At 37.4% G+C, this 20,778-nt stretch overlaps 1 protein-coding gene across 5 annotated transcripts in view; it reads left to right on the top strand.

The window, feature by feature from the left end:
- Positions 1–8,195: 8,195 nt before the first annotated feature.
- The window catches only part of LOC149796070 (G protein-coupled receptor 157-like), a 37,324-nt gene continuing 24,741 nt past the window's right edge, over positions 8,196–20,778 (top strand). Inside the window, exons 1-3 of one of the 5 annotated variants that reach the window (XM_089965981.1) lie at positions 8,199–8,825; positions 14,918–15,017; positions 19,104–20,587. In XM_089965981.1, coding sequence (XP_089822107.1) covers positions 8,432–8,825; positions 14,918–15,017; positions 19,104–19,119 — 510 coding nt within the window. In that variant the 5' untranslated portion in view covers positions 8,199–8,431 and the 3' untranslated portion in view covers positions 19,120–20,587. Of the gene's footprint in view, positions 8,826–14,917; positions 15,018–18,094; positions 18,804–19,103; positions 20,588–20,778 lie in introns of those variants that run through there. The other 4 variants (XM_089965982.1, XM_089965980.1, XM_089965979.1 and 1 more) reach the window with 4 other exon arrangements.

Below are 20,778 nucleotides of genomic sequence, written 5' to 3'. Positions count from 1 at the left end.
AATTCAGATTACGTTGTTCAACAAGTATTTACAGCTGAGGACGAGAATCATCTGAAAGTTATAACTCAGTATTTTATAATTGCAATAAATCATTTCTAAATCAACCTGAAAACGTTGATTTTGTTACAGTTTTTAGAGAAGCTTAGTCTAGATAATAACATAGACAACAATAAACAGTAATGAAATTTTTGCAGATTTTAATCATATTTCGGAGGATACACCAGTCAATGACAAAAACACATTAATATCACATTACAGCTATTATCATAAAAAATGCTACTGTGTAACCCATTTTTGTAAATTTTATCTGGAGCTGTTGTAGTATTAGACATGATAGTTATACAAATTAATCCGACTGTTAGATAAAAGAATCTGCGTGTAGGATAGCTGTGATTGTTTACAGTAGAATATTAAACGAGATAAAATGTTACTTGAGAGGTGTTAGTTACAACTGGATGATTTTATAAAAGAGCTTAAAACAACAAATGACTTGTTGTACGAAGTTTTTCCTCATAGGATTTTAAATATGAAAAGTTATGTCATAAAAAATATGACATCAATTTTATCTAAACTTGTGTGTAATGGACGTTAGGCAGCATGTGCTAGACGAAATAAACAATGAATTTTGATTTATAACAATGAAAGAACGAGGAATTGAAAATCTCAGTATAATGGCAAATCATTTATTATCTTCATTAGCAATAACGTAACTGGCCGGTATTTTAAAAATAGTGCTAAAAGGATACAATTGGGTCTTATCGATGTTAATGATATTCTTTATTTCAGATTAATTGAGACACTTGAGTGTTTGATAGTTGATGAAATAAGCATTTTGTATTGCCCAATCTCACAAAATAAATACACAAAATTAAAAATAGACTTGAAAAAGCTGGAAGCCTACAAAGAAGATAACAAATAATGACTAAAGAGGTACTCTTGGAATCATTGAACAAAACCAAAATGATAAACGCTGAGATTCACCTTTATTTTCATAAATTTGATAATGAATTTTACTTAATAGCTCGGCCAAGTAAACTCTTGATAATCGGATCGTATGAAAATTTTATCTAATCATTAAAATAATATCAAAGATAGAAAATCAGATAGATGAGTTTAATACACAGATTGAGAAAGTGATTGGTGTTACTGATAACATCACAAAATCACGTGATGACCTAGCAATAATAGAAATGTATGTAATCAAGATGACAGAAGAAATTAAGAACACTGCTAAATACATCAAGAACCTGGAAAATGATATTGTGAACTTGTCAGATGAATTGGACAGAATAATGAAAGTACCTGACGAGGTAAAACAAGCTAGGGTCGGGTAGAAATATCCTTTTCTTATTACTACAATGGATACAATCATACATCAATGGGTAAGTGGATAACCTGTGCAGATACTTGCAACTGAATGTTTTAATGTAGATACATTTGGAAAAATTAACGTGGTGAACACACAATTCTTTGATAAATCAACAACAATAACATTACATACATATAGAAACAATAAACAAGTTACAGTTAAACTGAATGTTGAAAGTAGCATTTTATTTAAATAAGTCCTTTCTGAGCTTTCATTGATGATTATGTTCCATATTATACATAACGCTTAGAATACGCACCAGATGATGATACATCAGATGATGATGTACCAGATGATGATGCAGCAGATGATGATGCACCGTGCACCAGATGATGATGCACCATGCACCAGATGATGATGCACCATGCACCAGATGATGATGCACCATGCATCAGATGATGATGCACCATACACCAGGTGATGATGCACCAGATGATGATGCACCATGCATCAGATGATGATGCACCAGATGATGATGCACCATGCATCAGATGATGATGCACCAGATGATGATGCACCATACACCAGGTGATGATGCACCAGATGATGATGTACCAGATGATGATGCACCATGCATCAGATGATTATGTACCAGATGATGATGCACCAGATGATGATGCACCATGCACCAGATGATGATGCACCATACACCAGATGATGATGCACCAGATGATGTTGCACCATACACCAGGTGATGATGCACCAGATGATGATGCACCATGCATCAGATGATGATGCACCAGATGATGATGCACCATACACCAGGTGATGATGCACCAGATGATGATGTACCAGATGATGATGCACCAGATCATGATGCACCGTCCACCTGATGATGATGCACCATGCACCAGATAATGATGCACCGTCCACCAGATAATGATGCACCAGATGATGATGCACCGTCCACCAGATAATGATGCACCAGATGATGATGCACCATACACCAGATGATGATGCATCAGATGATGATGCACCATGCACCAGATGATGATGTAACAGATGATGATGCACCATACACCAGGTGATGATGCATCAAATGATGATGCACCATGCACCAGATGATGATGCACCATGCATCAGATGATGATGCACCAGATGATGATGCACCATACACCAGATGATGATGCATCAGATGATGATGTACCAGATGATGATGTACCAGCTGATGATGTACCAGATGATGATGCACCATGCACCAGATGATGATGCACCATGCATCAGATGATGATGCACCATGCATCAGATGATGATGCACCAAATGATGATACACCATACACCAGATGATGATGCATCAGATGATGATGTACCAGATGATGATGCATCAGATGATAAAGTACCAGATGATGATGTACCAGATGATGCTGCACCAGATGATGATGCACCAGATGGTGATGTACCAGATGATGATGCACCATGCATCAGATGATGATGCACCAGATGATGATGCACCATACACCAGATGATGACGCACCAGATGATGATGTACCAGATGATGATGCATCAGATCATGATGCATCAGATCATGATGCACCGTCCACCAGATGATGATGCACCATGCACCAGATGATGATGCACTAGATGATGATGTACCAGATGATGATGCATCAGATCATGATGCATCAGATCATGATGCACCGTCCACCAGATGATGATGCACCATGCACCAGATGATGATGCACTAGATGATGATGTACCAGATGATGATGCATCAGATCATGATGCACCGTCCACCAGATGATGATGCACCATGCACCAGATGATGATGTACCAGATGATGATGCATCAGATCATGATGCACCGTCCACCAGATGATGATGCACCATACACCAGATAATGATGCACCAGATGATGATGTACCAGATGATGATGCATCAGATCATGATGCACCGTCCACCAGATGATGATGCACCATGCACCAGACGATGATGCACCAGATGATGATGCAACAGATGATGATGCAACAGATGATGATGTACCAGATGATGATGCACTAGATGATGATGCACAACATGATGATGCACCAAGCACCAGATGATGATGCACCAGATGATGATGCAACAGATGATGATGCACCATGCACCAGGTGATGATGCATCAGATGATGATGTACCAGATGATGATGCACCAGATGATGATGCACCGTGCACCAGATGATGATGCACCATCCACCAGATGATGATGCACCATGCACCAGATGCTGCTGCACCATACACCAGGTGATGATGCACCAGATGATGATGCACCATGCACCAGATGATGATGACCAGATGATGATGCACCAGATGATGATGCACCATGCACCAGATGATGATGCACCAGATGGTGATGCACCATGCACCAGATGATGATGCACCAGATGATGATGCACCAGATGATGAAACCCTTATGCTAACCTTATTCAAGTACCCAAATCACTAACAAATAAAATAAATAATTTCAGCTGTATCCCCCATAGCGTCACTGTATATGTTTTTCTGCAAAAAATCAAAAAGAATTCGGGAGAAAAAAATATTTAATATTCTTGTTCGGTGCTTGCTCATTACCCTTTGCATTTTATTATTTTATGGTGGGTCATACTCATAAGGTCCCTGGAGCTGGTCCCTTTGTTTTCCATCCCAGTATATTTCTTTATTACATATACTTCCTTCCTCAAACAAAGGTCTTGCCGATGGATAGATGATTACACCCACTCTCTCATTTATAAATATAAATTTGATAAATGATTACACCCAGTCTCTCATTCATACATATAAATTGGATGGATGATTACACCCACTCTCTGTTTCATATATATAAATTGGATAGATGATTACAGCCGCTCTCTCATTCATACATATAAATTTGATAGATCATTACACCCAGTCTCTCATTCATACATATAAATTGAATAGATGATTACACCCAGTCTCTCATTCATACATATAAATTGGATAGATCATTACACCCAATCTCTCATTCATACATATAAATTGGGTAGATGATTACACCCAGTCTCTCATTCATACATATAAATTGGATAGATGATTACACCCAGTCTCTCGTTCATACATATAAATTGGATAAATGATTACACCCAGTCTCTCATTCATACATATAAATTGGATGGATGATTTCACACACTCTGTTTCATACATATAAATTGGATAGCTGATTACACCCACTTTCTCATTCACAATGCAGGATTATCCCAGTAGCAAAATTAGCATATGATACGGTCCCCGCACTATCAAAGGTCCCGCGCTAAATGCATTCAAGCTATCAATTACCTACATGTAAATAATACAATTACTGTAACGTCAGACATATTTGTCGCATTATCTGGCTGCATAGTAAATTAAAAAATACAAATGCTTTACAATGCATGTATAAACTTTATGTGTTTCAATATTTATCTGTTTTTATTTTAATTTAGGGTCCTTTAATAACATATGCTACAGGCCCCGCACTACCTTAATCCGGCATTGAGCATTCATACATATACATTGGATAGAAGATTACACACACTCTCTCATTCATACATAGAACTTGGATAGATGATTACACTCACCACACATTTTGTGTGTGTGTGTGTGTGTGTGATTTTTAACGTAGCTTTAACAATATTTCAGTGATATTGCTACGATGTATGCAGTGTGGCAGTTTATAGTGATGTCTAACACTGGTATATCATGCTGCAGACATGTAGCATGCTGTCCCACCCAGTCACATTATCCTGACACCAGGGCGACCAGTCCTAACATTAACCTCTTAATGCTGAGCGCATAGCGAGACAGCTGTTAGTACCATTTTTCTAAGTCTTTGGTATGACTCGGTCGGGGACCGAACCCACGACCTCCCACTTCTGAGGCGGACGTTCTAACAGTTAAGCCACCGGAGCGGTCCTCACACATTTTCTACTGTATAAAGCTAGTCAAGATTGATTATGTGTTTCCAACATTCTCTCAGCAGCTGAGATTAAGTTTCATAGAATGGCATGCGCGGTGTAAACGTTTGGTTTAAAATGATGAGGAAACGAGAAACGTGTGTTCAATTCATTCTCATTAAAATGGTCAAATTTTGTGTTCCATTCAGTTAGTGAGACTTGTTTTCTATTTTCCGTTTCATCTCTCATTATAAGTAGAATAAATGTATGTATACAAATACTTTTAGAAGGATTATTGATAGTAAATTTATTTCTGTAGCCTTTCAAGACATTTAAAAGTCGCTTAAACTCATCAAAATGTATGTCTGACCTTATGTTTATTACGAAATTCATTTTCTACATTGCCGTCTTTGTTTCGTAGTCATGTGCTTGGATAAAATGGGTATGATGCGAGGACTAGTTTCTAACTTCTAAGTACAAGGCCATGTATTTATGTGTCAAATATATCACGTGTATATCAAAGTAACATAGATAATCACTAATTGTAAAATTCGCGTATTATCCATTGTTGCCAGTTGTTTGCTTTTCGGAAAATCATTTTTCCATTTATCTTTAAAGCTTCGTTCCAATTGTGTTTAAATATTTTTTTATACATTTCATCTGTATGTGACACAATGCAGATAATCAGCAGATTATAATCGTAACGATAATTATCGTAAATTTAACTCTTTCTGATTCAAGAAAGATAGATGTTGAGCAAAGTCTAACAACTAATACCGGTGATAAATGGGTCAAAAGACGGGTGACGTCATTTATCTTACATAATTAATAGCAGAACTGATCTAAATTATACAATTTATCTCTGGGCACATTAACAACTGCTCTAACCAGCTTTTAAAGACAGAGACACATGTCAACAAAATATAAATTTCTTCAGTTAATACAGATTGGACCAGTAAAGACTAAAACACACTTCAGATTTGCACAATTGGTCATATTCATAGACCTGACATGGCTTAACACCCAGTGTAAAAGGCTCGCAAGTCAAACGTCGCGGGTTCGAAACCTGCCCAGATCAGCCAAGGTCAGCTGATGTAGCGTGTCGCGGGGGATGTCACTTTACTCCATTTGCATGGAAACTTAGAATTATACTCTTGCTAAATGTTCGAAAGTTAATATTTCTGCCATCGCCCTATATTTTATATGCCAATACTGCCCTTTTTTCAAGAGCGCTTTCTAAGTCATGCAAGTATTGTCAGACATTTCTTTCTTGATACAAGGTTATTGTTTTAATAGACGGCCCCGGTGGCCTAGTGGTTAGAACGTCTGCCTCGGATGCGGAAGATTGCGGCTTTGAACCCCGGCCGAGTCATGCCATAAACGTTTAAAAAATGGTACTTACAGCTATCTCACTAGGCGCTCAACATTAAGAGGTTAGTGTTAGGACGGGTCGGCCTGGTGTCAGGATAATGTGAATGGGTGGATCATCATGCTACATGTCTGCGCCACGATACCCCAGTGCTAGACATCACTATAAACTTTCACACTGCAGACATCGTAACGATATGACTGAAATATTGTTTAAAGCTACGTTAAAAATTTAAATCACACAAACAAACATTATTTTAATAAAGCTGGTGTCTAATATAGCTGGTGGCACCTTTAAGTCTCATACATTGAGTATCAGCAATTCGGAGTGGACCGCTTCAGTGGCCTAGTGGTTAGAGCGTCCGCCTTGGATGCGGGAGGTCGTGGGTTCGATCCCCGGCCGAGTCGTACCAAAGAAAACAAAAATTGTACTAACAACTACCTTGCTTGGCGCTCAGCATTAAGAGGTTAGTGTTAAGACTGGTCGGCCTGGTGTTAGGATAATGTGACTGGGTTAGACATCATGATGCCCCAGTGCTAGACATCACTATAAACTTTCACAATGCAGACGTCGTAGCTATATGACTAAAAAATTGTTAAAGCTACGTTAAAAATCCAAATCACACACACACACACACCACACACACACACACACTTCGGAGATTACAATACTTCTTTAAACGTTGAATCTCCTTTTCATTGTTACGAATTCGATCGATAATCCACGTTTCGTTCTGTAGTTAGGAACATTCCGCTACATTGGGCCGAAAGCCTAAGCTTAGAAACAGAAGGAAAAAAAAACGTGTCTTAGTAATAACAATTGGTTATATCTGATTGTAATATTTATATCACGTGTTGCTCCCAGCGATCGTGTAAGTTCAAAGCCATGGAATCCAATGTTACCTTTCTCTTTCCTGCTTCGGTTCGTGGGCAATGGTTGTTTTCTTTCCAGTCGGGATAATTATATCTTAAGACAAAAGGGTCCCTACCCTGGGTTTATTTCAAGCTTTTCTTTCTTTAGTCGGGTTTGTTGAAATTCACCCACCTGTTTGGCTTATCAACGGTTCGTGTTCCATAGGAACCATTACATCATAGATAAGGTAACACTGATGATACTATTAGCCACTTTACCTGTTTAGTACGTGGTGGGTGCTTTGATACACAGCATATTAGTGTCTACGTGACTTTTCACATGCATTATTTTTAACCCAGTAAGAGATAAACGTACTGTATCCACTAGATAATGGTTATACATGTTTGATCTCTAGAAATAGGCAACTTCAGATTTGCATGTGGAAATAAAACAGCCTAATAAAGCTAAACCAAAGTTACAAAACTATAAAAAAAAGATCATAAAGTTTATTTGAATAATTGTTTACACATAATTTTTATTTACATTTCTGTGTATCCGAATCACTTATAATGACTAGGAATATGATTTCGTGACTGACTTACAAAAAGAAGGGACATTTTGTTCGGAGAGATATGCAGTGATATAATGTAATAATCATGCAGTGATATAATGTAATAATCATGTTCGATGCACATGTAAACTACATTTTGTCAATGCTCTATATCCGATAAATCTTAAGTGTACTGGCGTATTCGCGTTTGATCTCTAGAAATAGGCAACTTCAGATTTGCATGTGACTGAATCGAAGTGAAATCGGATACACCATAGACACAGTATATGCTGAAGAAAGCTGACCCAGCTCTAATAATAAATCTTCCTTAGGCTCGGTAAATCACGTGTTAGGGATTGTTTACACGCTTCGCGCAAAACGTTTCGAGATTCACGTTTCAATTAATATCATGAACAAACATTAAGTATGAATATCAGTGACATACAGTATGCATCTGCAGGCTGTACCATAGGTTTTTCTTCTCTGTCAATATTTGGTGGTTTCATAATATATTGGACGTACTGGTTAGTACCTTCTGTACGGAATTTTACTCGAAAACTTTTGTTATGGCTTACACTGGCAGACGTCTTAAATGCATCAGGAACTTTGCTTGGAACGATTAACGTTTTAACAACTAATGGTGCGGAAAACGATGTTTGCTATGTCCAAGGTTATATTACAACCTTCTCTGCAATGGCGTCATTTTTCTGGACATTGGTAATAACAGCTCACATGATGGTAGCCATTCAATTCCGGAGCGACAGGACCAGGTCTGCCATTTTACAGGTTTTATACCATGCAGTATGCTGGGGAATTCCGGGTAAGGTGCATTTTCGCATATTTCTCATTCGAATACGTTCTACGATTACATTAACGTTAGGAATATAAGCCCAACTTCATCGAAAATCCAGCCCTCCCAAAATCGAAACTTTATAATGTCTGTCTACAATATATAGACAAAATGCAAATACTCTTGCCATTGACCTACTTTTCGGCATACAGGTGGCGATAGGTTAAGCTTTTGAATTGACAAATTCGCTCACCTCGCTTGCCGACAGATGAGAGCTGCTTTCACAGATTGAAACACCGACTTAAGCGGTTGTAATAAAACAAACGAAAATTAAACCATGGCCATGGTAATGCTTCAGGTATCATTGAAGTAAGATTAAAACAACCCATAACAATATTAGACGAAGTATAAATGTATCGTCTTTCGAAATACATTCCAAAGTACCATATGTCTCCATCTATGGAAACGAACTTCTAAAATCTTCTCTCCAATCTTGGGTAACAGTCCCAAAGAAAATATGATATATGTAATAATATATGTAGATGCAACGAATTAAAGAAATTATTAACCTTACAAGCCACAACTTAGATGTTTTGTATTGTATTAATTGCGGAGTGGCGTAAAGATATTGTAAACTTGTATCTTTCTCCAGTATTGGGTACATGTCAATACTAATGGATGGGAAAACCATATATATATGCGTATATAATGTGTTTGTCTGTACTGTGTGATTCCGATGTTTGTATAAAAATAAATATACTACATTTACATGTTACTTATCTTTAATTAGTTTTCGTTTGGTCAAGTGCTAGGCTGGGACGAGCCTTTTGTTGTCTATGAAAACGTTGACCTTATGTGGATAAAAAATAAACGTTACATTGTTGTCAAGAAGTGGGATTAATGGAAAATATTTTCATATTTTCTAGACTTTTTCCCCGTTGTCTAGCTGATCAAAAGAACATTTGATTTTTAATCTTTAAGTAAATCTAGAAGAAAACAAAAAACAAGTGGAATAAAAGAATAGACCTTGATTGATTTTTTTAATTAACAATCATAAATCAAAAATGGATGATCCTGAAATTATTTTCCCAAGAGAAAGAGATCGGTTTGAGTCCAGTGCTGGACAGTCAGGAGGAAGAAGCTCCAGTTTTGCAACATTTTGATTATCCATTTGAAAATATACAAAACCTATCTCTTAGTGGCATTTCTATTTTAAATAAACTCACTGAGCAGCTAGATCTCTTAAGACAATAAAATATGAGAAGTTTACTGTGTATGAAATATTCATTGAAACAAGAAGTGAATGAAATTGTAAGGAAGGTAAGGAAAGAGTTTAGTTCTCTTAAAGACCATATAAACACTTTGGAAAAATAAATTGCTATAGAAGCAACTAGAAATAGGTTTTCTCATGGGGATTACTGAATACTAGCTTACCTATCCAAAATGCAAACAAAAATGAAAACCATTAAGAATCTTCTTTTTCACAAAACCCAACTCCTGTCAGTGGAAAGGGACAAATTAAAATCAAGCCCCAGCAGTATAATGGGCATGAAGATTTTGAAGAGTATTTGTCTAAATTTGAAATTGTTGTACAGATCAATAACTGGAACTACCATGAAAAATCCTTATATTTGGCTGGACGTTTTAGTGGTAGTGCTAAGGCAGCTCCAACAGAATTAATCCCTCGAGAGAGGCAAGATTTTGATTCTTTGGTTCGGATACTAAATATCAGATTTGGATCAGCTCAACGGTCAGAAATGTATAAAGCAAACTTGCAAACTAGGATTAGGGGAAAAGATAAGTCCTTATCATAACCCGGTTAACCTATTCATCAGCTGACTCAGCCTTATTGAAAACTTTGGCTATTGATTATTTCATTGTCTTTATCCCAGATTCAGAAATAAGGTTTCGTATAAGGGAGCTTAGGCCCAACATTATCAATGAAGCTGAAAGTCATGCTATCCGTCTGGAAGCACACAGACTTGCTGAAAGACTAAGATGGAATTCCCTCCAACTATCTGCACAGCATGAAAGCAGTGTAACTGTCTGTCAGACGCAGAAGAGGCAGCCCCTGATAAAAAGGAGGAAATTGACATTAAAACCCTTAATGAATCAATCAAAGCCTTGAACAGTACAAGTCAACATCTAATATGAACTTTAATGGGGGGTAACTCTGGACATAACATAATCTCCAGCATACAAACAAATACATGGAATGGTAATCCAAGTTACAATAAAACGAACCAACATAATTATAATGAAAGTCATAGGTATAACCGATGCAGACATGGCACCCAAACCTTCCAGGGTAGGGATAATACACAGACTCAACCATGTACATACAGAAATTGGCAATCAAAGAGCAGACAGACTGAGGAAAACTAGCTAGTGCTGAATTCTAGGGTCAGAAATCAGCAGAAATGAAAGAAAGGCACACTGATATTATGATTAGCAATATAAATGACAGTAATCATGGATTAGTAGTTTGTGCTAAAATACAAAATTATCAAGTACCTTTGCTTGTCGATACTAGTGCCATTGTTTCTATCAGTAGCCATAAATTTAGAGAGAAATTAGGCAGTATGGAGAAACTTCACATCGAACTATTGGAATTAAATTTGGTTACTGCAACCGGAAATAGGAGACCTTTCCTAGGAAAACGGTGGCTTCACCTTTCACTAGGCAAAAGCATAGGCATGAGGTATTTATAGCTAATATAGAAGATAATGAAATGTTTGGTATAGACTTCACGCCTAGACATTATATTCTCTTAAATAAAAACTGTATAACAGTAAAAGTGAAAATATTTAATGCTTTCGGTATCAAACTGAAATGGAACCCATTTGTAGCCGTGTTTCAGTCTTGGATGATGTTATCTTCCCTCCCAATAGTAAAAGTATTGTCACTTGAAAACTTACTGACCCATTTATTAAAGAAACAACTGCTTTAATGGAACCAACACCAAACTTCATGCAAAAACATGAAATATTGTTGGCTAAAGCTGTTGTCAATCCTACTTTGGGTACTGTACCCTGCGGTTTCTAAATATTAATGTTGTCAATCCTACATTGGGTACTGTACCCTTGAGGTTTCTAAATACTACTTTTGTCAATCCTACTTTGGGTACTGTACCCTTGAGGTTTCTAAATATTACTTTTGTCAATCCTACTTTGGGTACTGTACCCTGCGGTTTCTAAATATTAATGTTGTCAATCCTACTTTGGGTACTGTACCCTTGAGGTTTCTAAATACTACTTTTGTCAATCCTACTTTGGGTACTGTACCCTTGAGGTTTCTAAATATTACTTTTGTCAATCCTACTTTGGGTACTGTACCCTTGAGGTTTCTAAATATTACTTTTGTCAATCCTACTTTGGGTACTGTACCCTGCGGTTTCTAAATATTAATGTTGTCAATCCTACTTTGGGTACTGTACCCTTGAGGTTTCTAAATATTACTTTTGTCAATCCTACTTTGGGTACTGTACCCTTGAGGTTTCTAAATATTACTTTTGTCAATCCTACTTTGGGTACTGTACCCTTGAGGTTTCTAAATATTACTTTTGTCAATCCTACTTTGGGTACTGTACCCTTGAGGTTTCTAAATATTACTTTTGTCACTCCTACTTTGGGTACTGTACCCTTGAGGTTTCTAAATATTACTTTTGTCAATCCTACTTTGGGTACTGTACCCTTGAGGTTTCTAAATATTACTTTTGTCAATCCTACTTTGGGTACTGTACCCCTGAGGTTTCTAAATATTACTTTTGTCAATCCTACTTTGGGTGCTGTATCCTTGAGGTTTCTAAATATTACTTTTGTCAATCTTACTTTGGGTGCTGTACCCTTGAGGTTTCTAAATATTACTTTTGTCAATCCTACTTTGGGTGCTGTACCCTTGAGGTTTCTAATATTACTTTTGTCAATCCTACTTTGGGTACTGTACCCTTGAGGTTTCTAAATATTACTTTCGTCAATCCTACTTTGGGTACTGTACCCTTGAGGTTTCTAAATATTACTTTTGTCAATCCTACTTTGGGTACTGTACCCTTGAGGTTTCTAAGTATTACTTTTGTCAATCCTACTTTGGGTACTGTACCCTTGAGGTTTCTAAATATTACTTTCGTCAATCCTACTTTGGGTACTGTACCCTTGAGGTTTCTAAATATTACTGACAAGGGGTATAAGCTTCACAAAAACACTGTAGTGGCCACAGTTGATGTGGTCAAGTTGTGTATTGAACAACAATCTGCTGTAAATGAGGTAAAGGTCACAGAATCTTGCCTAGGTGGAAACATAGTACCTGAACATGTAGACTCATTCTTCCAGGAGTCCTGTAAGGAATTAAATGAGACTGAACGTGGCTTTCTTTAAAAACTACTAATGGAATATCAGTACACTTTCTCAAGATCAACCAACGGCATGGGTTTAACATATCTTCTTGAACATCCTGTTAATACAGGTGATTCACAGCCTATTAGGCAGCAACATAGAAGATAGTCACCCTCTTCCAAGAATTGATATACCCTAGACGCACTGTCTGGATCAAAGTGGTTATCCACTCTTGACCTAAAAGTGGTTATTGGCAAGTTAAAGTTGCTCCTGAAGACAGGCACAAAACTGCGTTTGCTATACCTGGTGTTGAACTCTAGCAGTTTGTTACAATGCCATTTGGATTATGCACAGTACCCGCAACATTTGAAAAGTTGATGGAAAAGTCTTATCAAAGTTAACTTGGAAAATATGTATCATCTACCTTGATGATATGATATTCTTCTCTAAAACTTTTGATGAGCATGTATAACATTTAAGACGAGTATTTGAAAGAGCTAGGATTGCAAACCTTAAGATGAACCCAAAGCCCTTTATTTAGAAAGATTGTGTCCTTTATGGGGCATATTGTTAACGAGAATGGCATTGCTACTGATCCTGATAAAACTGATACTGTCAACAAATGGCCAATACGGACATATTTGAAAGAGATTAGGTAATTCTTAGGTTCCTATTATATGAAGTTTGTGTATGGATTTGCTGATACAGCAAGACCTTTACACAAACTTGCTGAGCAAAGTAAATGATTTATCTAGACTGAAGACTGTCAGGCTGCTTTGACAAAATTGAAAAGGGCCTTGATAAGTTCTCCAGTACTGGCATATCTTACACCTGATGACTTGTTCATATTGAAACTGTCGTATCTAATATAGGTCTGGATGATGTGCTGTTACACGTGCAAAATGGAGTAGAAAAGGTTATATGCTCTTGCAGTAAAACGTTTATCAGGACTGAAAGGAAATACTGTGTGACTCGGTGAGAACTATTAGTCATTGTAAGTTCAATAAAACATTTCCAATTTGTATGGAATATATTTTAAAGTTAGAACAAATCATGGTTCTCTAACATGGATGTTAAGCTTTAAAAATCCAGAAGGTCAGGCTGCTCGTTGTATTGAATTTCTGTCTTTCTGTCAGTTCAGAATCGAGTATAGAGCTCGACGTATACATAACAATGCAGATGCATTATCTCGCAGACCTTGTCTAAGTCTGGAATGTAATCACTGTACCTGAGCAGAAAGGAGATATGAAAATGCATATAGCGAAAATTAACAATCAGAACAGTCAGCTTCTTCCAAATGCTATAGGATACATACCAGGTCCATTAATCCACATGCAAACACCAAGGATAATGGCTATGAAAATGTTGAGATGATAAATGACAAAACAGGCAATAACAATAACCTAGATTCAATAAAAATAGCACTGATTGTTTGCAAAAACAAGATCTAGTACTAAAAAAGATGATACCTTGGAAAAATAGTGGCGTGAGACCCACGTGGTCTGAGATTTCGTATTTAGATGAAAGTACAAAATGGTATTGGGCAAGAATTGGCTCCTTGGAAATATACAATAATTTACTTCATAAATGGGACCCAGGTCAAGGGTGACAACCAAAATTACAAATAATTATTCCTCAAAAATTAAAAGCTGTTGGTTTGAAGTAGTTACATAACAGTGTAACAGGCGGTCATAAGAAAACCCTTTCAAAAATTAGAGAAAGATACTTCCCGCAAAACAAGATCAAAGATATAAAACATTGGTGTAATGTTTGTGACAAATGTACTTCCAGGAAACCACCTCATAAAAAGGAAAAGGACCTATGAAATCCTAAAATGTAGGAGCCCCTATGGAAAGTCGGGCAATGGATGTGCTTGGGCCTTACCAAAAAGGTAATAAAAGGAATTTATATTTACTGGTGGATGCCGACTATTTCACAAAATTGGTGGATGCTATCCCCATTAGGAATCAAAAAGCTACAACTGTTGCACCTACATTTGTTGAAAGAGTAATAACCATTTTTTGGCACGACTATGCAGTTACTTTCTGACCAAGGTACTAAGTTTGAATCAGATGTATTTCAGGAAGTTTATGAAATACTCGGAATAGAGAAAACCCACACCACCCCCATACAGACCTCAATCTGATGGCATGGTGGAAAGTCAAATATAACTATTGAATCCATTCTTTCAGCTTTCATTTCAAAGAATAAAAGAGACTGGGATGAGCATATGTACCTTCTCATGACGGCGTATAGGTAAGCAGAACATGAATCAACAGGTGTATCTCCCTGTGAGATGGTGTTTGGCCGAAACATAAATTTACCAGTAGATCTTGTTCTGGGAAGACTTGAAACTGAAATGGAAAACATAAAAACTGATTATGCACTTGGATTAAGAAAGAAATTAGAGACAATACATGCATTTGCAAGGGATGAAATTAAACTTTCTTCAGAACATATGAGAAAAGTTCATGACATAAATATCCACGAAAAAGGAGATTTTTTGTGGTTATATAATGCACATAACGAAGGCAAAGGTAGAACATTATACTGTCCATGGGAAGGTCCATTTCTCATAATACAAAAGATAAATGATGTTATCCAGAAAACTCCCGAAATTAAAACGTAAAGTTGTTCATCAACAAACATATCAGGTTGGTTGAATTAACAAAATAATTATTTACCTATACCTACATATAGCTGTATTCTTCTTAAGCTCCGTCTGGTACATTTCACATTCTACTTCAAGATTACAACGTTCAAATGTACTATATGTGGAGACCTGAAATTTGCCAAGCTCCACTACTGTGAAAGACACATCACCACTGAACACTCTGAATTTGGATACAGGTGTAGCATATGCAAAGCATGCAGCTCAAGATATGACAGCAAACATCTATCATGTCCTGGAGCCACCATGAACCTCATCAAGACAGCAAATATAAAGTAGGGCCAGGATGAAGAGAGGGAGTACACTGATTTTATCAGAAAACGTAGGCAGTATGTCCGATTCGTTACAAGGGATCCTGCAACACCCACAGAAAAAGTGGAAGCCACCAGAAGGGGCCCACGTGTCATAGAAAAACCAGCTAAGGAAAACTTCCTGCCCATATGAAATCATCAAAAGAGAAGGCAGGAAGACGTAATACGTTTACGCAGGTCATCACAGCCAAACAGGCCTTACAATAAAAGAAGACATGTAGTGCTGACAATAATAAGGAGGAGTTTAATATGACCACATCAATATCCAACTCCAAGCCCATCAACAACAGTCAAACACAAACTTTTCTATGCATTAACAGATCTTCGACTGCAGGATTATCTCTTAGCGCGCCCTTTGTAAATGACTTTCTTATCTCAAAGGCGCCCCTCTTCCATGTTGCTTGATTAGAGAATCAGTGTAACTAGTGAGACAGTACCAGTGAAGACAAGTGATGCAACCAGGATTGGCTCAGGACACGAATACATACACAAATACAAGTTCCTGGGGTTGAACAATCCCTCTCTTACCGGACCTCGACACAGTGAACGACCATTGGGGTACCGGAGGATACAAGTCATCTCACAACAACCTCTGGAGTTGAGAACTATCTTTACTTTAGAGCAACCATCTTCAGTACGAGACAAATCTCATCATTTTAGACATACAATGTGTTTGTTGATATACCTCCTCAAACAGCGGTTAAAAGTCATCCCAACTCTATATTTTGGTCTGGGCATGTTATCGTTGGTGAGCACAACGCAACATCGGCATCCAGATCAGTTGCCCATTCCCTGTCAAGGAGTGAATAAATTCTCCACACAGATTTATCTTTCTATCCAGTTTATTTTCATCAGATTTAACAAGTATGTGGGCGTCTGATGATTATAGTCATTTACAACCAGCTGAAAGCACACACTGTTCACCTTCGTTTTCCCATTACCGAATTGTTTTCCTTTGTGGAATCGTTTCGGGGTTCTGACTTGGCTGGTTCCGATAAAATTCGAGCATTTAGCCAGAACAATGCTGAAGCTTCTTTCATACAAAACCTGTTCCATGACAGTGTTCACTTCGGATTGCAGAGCAGGTAAATAACCTGCCGTCCTTGTTCGGTTGCCTACTCTTTCGATCGGGTGGCTCGGTGGCCCTTATGACGCAGCCAGTTGCGTCGCCAAGAAATGATTGCCGTCAGTAGTGTTACGTCTGGGTGGATCAAATTAAGCAACACGATTATTTAAAATCTAAGCAAGCATTAAAGTTTTCCACAATATAAATATGTGTCAACAAAGCGGAATAATTAAAAATAGCTTACCGTGTATGGTTTCCTTGTGTGTAATCCCAATAATCCTAATTACAGCCAAAATGCCTCCGAAATAAATGTAGTCAATGTCACGGAATGGTGTAAAGGTTGTTAATTAAATACATGTACTCGGGTTTCGTTTCTTTTTCTCTGTACAACGATACCCGAGGGTGATTATAATATGGTCTATGTATTTCGAAATCGTGAGTACGATTCGTCCTGTGCCACACGTGCAAGGTGCCTTTGATAAAGAATAACGAAAATTCTAAAGGTATAAATACGTTACTACATGTAAAGGACCTTTACAATACTAATGGTTTTGTCAGCAAGCGGCCTGCTAAAAGGATTCGCACAACTCCAGCTGTAGGGGTAGGTAATTTTTGGGTTTTAAGTGATAACTAGTGTATTACCATATTTACCTTTGCATGTTTGTTATAGTTTCTTTACATACCATAATGCGTGCATTTTTTATTCTTGTTGCGACGTAGTGCAAGACTTATATTGGTAATGTAAAGCTACATTTTTTAAAAGAATTGTTTATTATTGTCTTATCAAGCAGGGTTAGGTTTACTATTGAACCTCTGTTTTGTAATTGCCATTATAATATAATCTTTTTAACTTACCATGTATAACGTCCTTACGTTATGTCTGTATTAAGTGTAGTACACTGTATCGGGTATATTTTCAGCTGAGTGAGTGAGTGTTTTGATGGTAGGAATATCCGGGGTGTCCGGTGTTGTCAGAGGGTAGAAACGTCCGTGTGTCCGGAGCGTTTAAGGTGCCGGAGCGTCTAATGTCTAGCGTCCGGAGTGTCCAGAGGGACTAAGGTGACCCAGCTGTAGAGCCGTCAAAGGACCAGGGGGTCCGGAGGGTCTAATATTTCAAGTGTCCGGAGGGTCTAATATTTCAAGTGATCATAGTATTCCGAGGGTCCGGAGTCTATATTGGTTGTGAAATTGATTCGGAGGAGCTGTGGAGCGGATATGGTGCAGGGGTGACGGAGTGCATCTCCACACATGTATTTTTAGCTGTATGCTAATTTTGGGTTAGTAAGACCCAGTGTATTATTCAGGACTGGAAGGATAGATTGTATATCCGTTCTTGTTTAGTGACATAATTTCGCTACCTGAGCGAATACATTTTTTTTACTATGTGTAAACGCTTACATTGTTTACTATTTGAGTGAACTATATTCATCTTTTCATTATTGAATCATTTGTGAAATCATTTATCCTGTATTTTAGGGTTACTGAACTAAATTTATTTGTATATTTTTTTCATCTTTGAAACTGTGCGTTTTTATGTTAAATAGATCCAATATTTGGATTATAAATACGCACACATCTTCATAATCCAATATTCATATAAATCGCCACATTAAATCATATATATGTGTCGTCATTACGTGTTCTGTTGTTAATCCGAAATATCCCACCCGGTTATCTTGTTACAGTCAAACTTTACTAATAATTAGTCACTGAGAATTAAAATGATGCTAACAATTGTTGATTGGCTGTAGTTTTAAAGATATTATACTGGGTCAGTAATTAAGACCCTTGACATGGGAATGGGATAAGGAGGACAAGGAGGTTATAAATGGAAGGGATCTAAATTTCCACCAGAAATGTATAAAATACATCTTTGACTGGATCAATGAATAAATCACTGACTGGGTTAAGACTGTACTTTCTTTTTAGGCAAAACAATGAATGAAGCAAACTGAAGCTGGTATTGCGTCATACATGATATGAATTGCATCATATTATTCCTCGACGTCATGGATGATGGAATCAGAAGTAAGCTTACATCACTCTGCTGAATAAATGACACTATATTAGCTGTGAATTATTTGTCAGTGTTTGATATTGGAAAGGGACACATTTCTATTTAGCCAAAGTGAGTAGAGATACCTCGTACTTATGTGAACAATGTAAATAATGTTTGCTATGTTTGTGGTGAAGTGACTTATGCACCAGAAAAGCACAGTATAAACACTATGGTTAAGAAAGCCTATCACCGTTTTTTTGGCTGCAAAATTGAAGATCAGGACTATAGGTGGGACCCACGCATATTCTGCAACACGTGTGCAGTAAACCTTTGCCAGTGGTTGAACAGGAAAAGAAAACCGATGCATTTTGCAGTGCCACTGATTTGTAGAGAGACAACAGATCATATCAGCATTTGTTACTTCTGCATGGTTCTTGCAATTGGGAAAGGTGTCATAGAAAAAAGTGGACTGTGCATTATCTACGCATTCCATCAGCTATACGTCCAGTACCGTGCGGAGAAGGTCTGCCGGTTCCTGATGCACTAGAATCATTTTCACTTGAGTGAGAAGAGGAAGAGTATGAAACTTATAGTCCTGAATCATCAGTGTCACATGACCCATATTTTCTCCCATCCACCTTCTCTGAACCACACCTCATAATAAAAAGTGAACTAAATGACCTTGACTGGAATTTGGAATTATCCAAAAGTAAGGCAGATCTGTTTGGCTCCAGACTACAGCAGTGGATTCTCCTGGCAGGTGATGTTAGGGTTTCCAAGTTTTGTGACGTTTATCACCCTTACTAGAATAAAAAGAATGAGTAGTTAAAAGAGGATCACTGTGCTCAATACCTTCTGATTGATCCAAACAAGGAGTGAAATTGACCTCATCAAAAGCCCGACTAATACATGTGTCAGATAAAATAATACTGACCTTATTAACATCATTCGCAAGAGCTTTTTTTTGCCATAGTTCTGGTAACTGTACAACCTAGGTATAAATCAGGGAATTTTTTTCAATTGGACTGACTTTCTGATCCAGACAAGACTTGTCAGTTACAAGTGGAATAACCACAACCTTGTCTCCAGCTAGGTCGTTGGCTAGTAGTAAATGAATGCTCTCAACGGGTAAAACAGCAATGTTCCGACCGTCACGGGTCCTGCGACTACGTCTGATGACAGATGTAAACATTGGAGAGGAACATTAACAAAGCTGTAATCTAGAACTGAATAAGAACACCTTCATTAGAAGAAGATTTCTCAGAAAAAAGTACCTGACAATTAAAGACTCTGAGAAGTTTGTGTCCCTTAACATTTTAGTCGGGATAGGATTGGCCGAATCACCCAAGAGTGATATAGAACCGTTCGATATCAATGGTTCATAATTCTCCATAATAAAATCAATCTCGTTTTTGTTTTTTAATTCAACACATGTAGTGCTTTCAATACATGACTGTAACCTTGACCTCTTAGAAATAAGAGCATTTGGAATAGGTCTATCTTTATTCTGATGCCTATTTTTTAATTTGTAGGATTTTCGATCTAGCTTATCTGAAGCTTGTTTCTGAGAAGTTGTGCCAGTTTGAGATTTAGAAGGGCTTGAAT

Source organism: Sinohyriopsis cumingii, chromosome 7, assembly GCF_028554795.1.
Source record: "Sinohyriopsis cumingii isolate HCF-2022 chromosome 7, ASM2855479v2, whole genome shotgun sequence".
In the NCBI taxonomy this organism is placed as follows: Eukaryota; Metazoa; Mollusca; class Bivalvia; order Unionida; family Unionidae; genus Sinohyriopsis; species Sinohyriopsis cumingii.
This window is presented reverse-complemented; position numbering and strand designations above follow the sequence as displayed.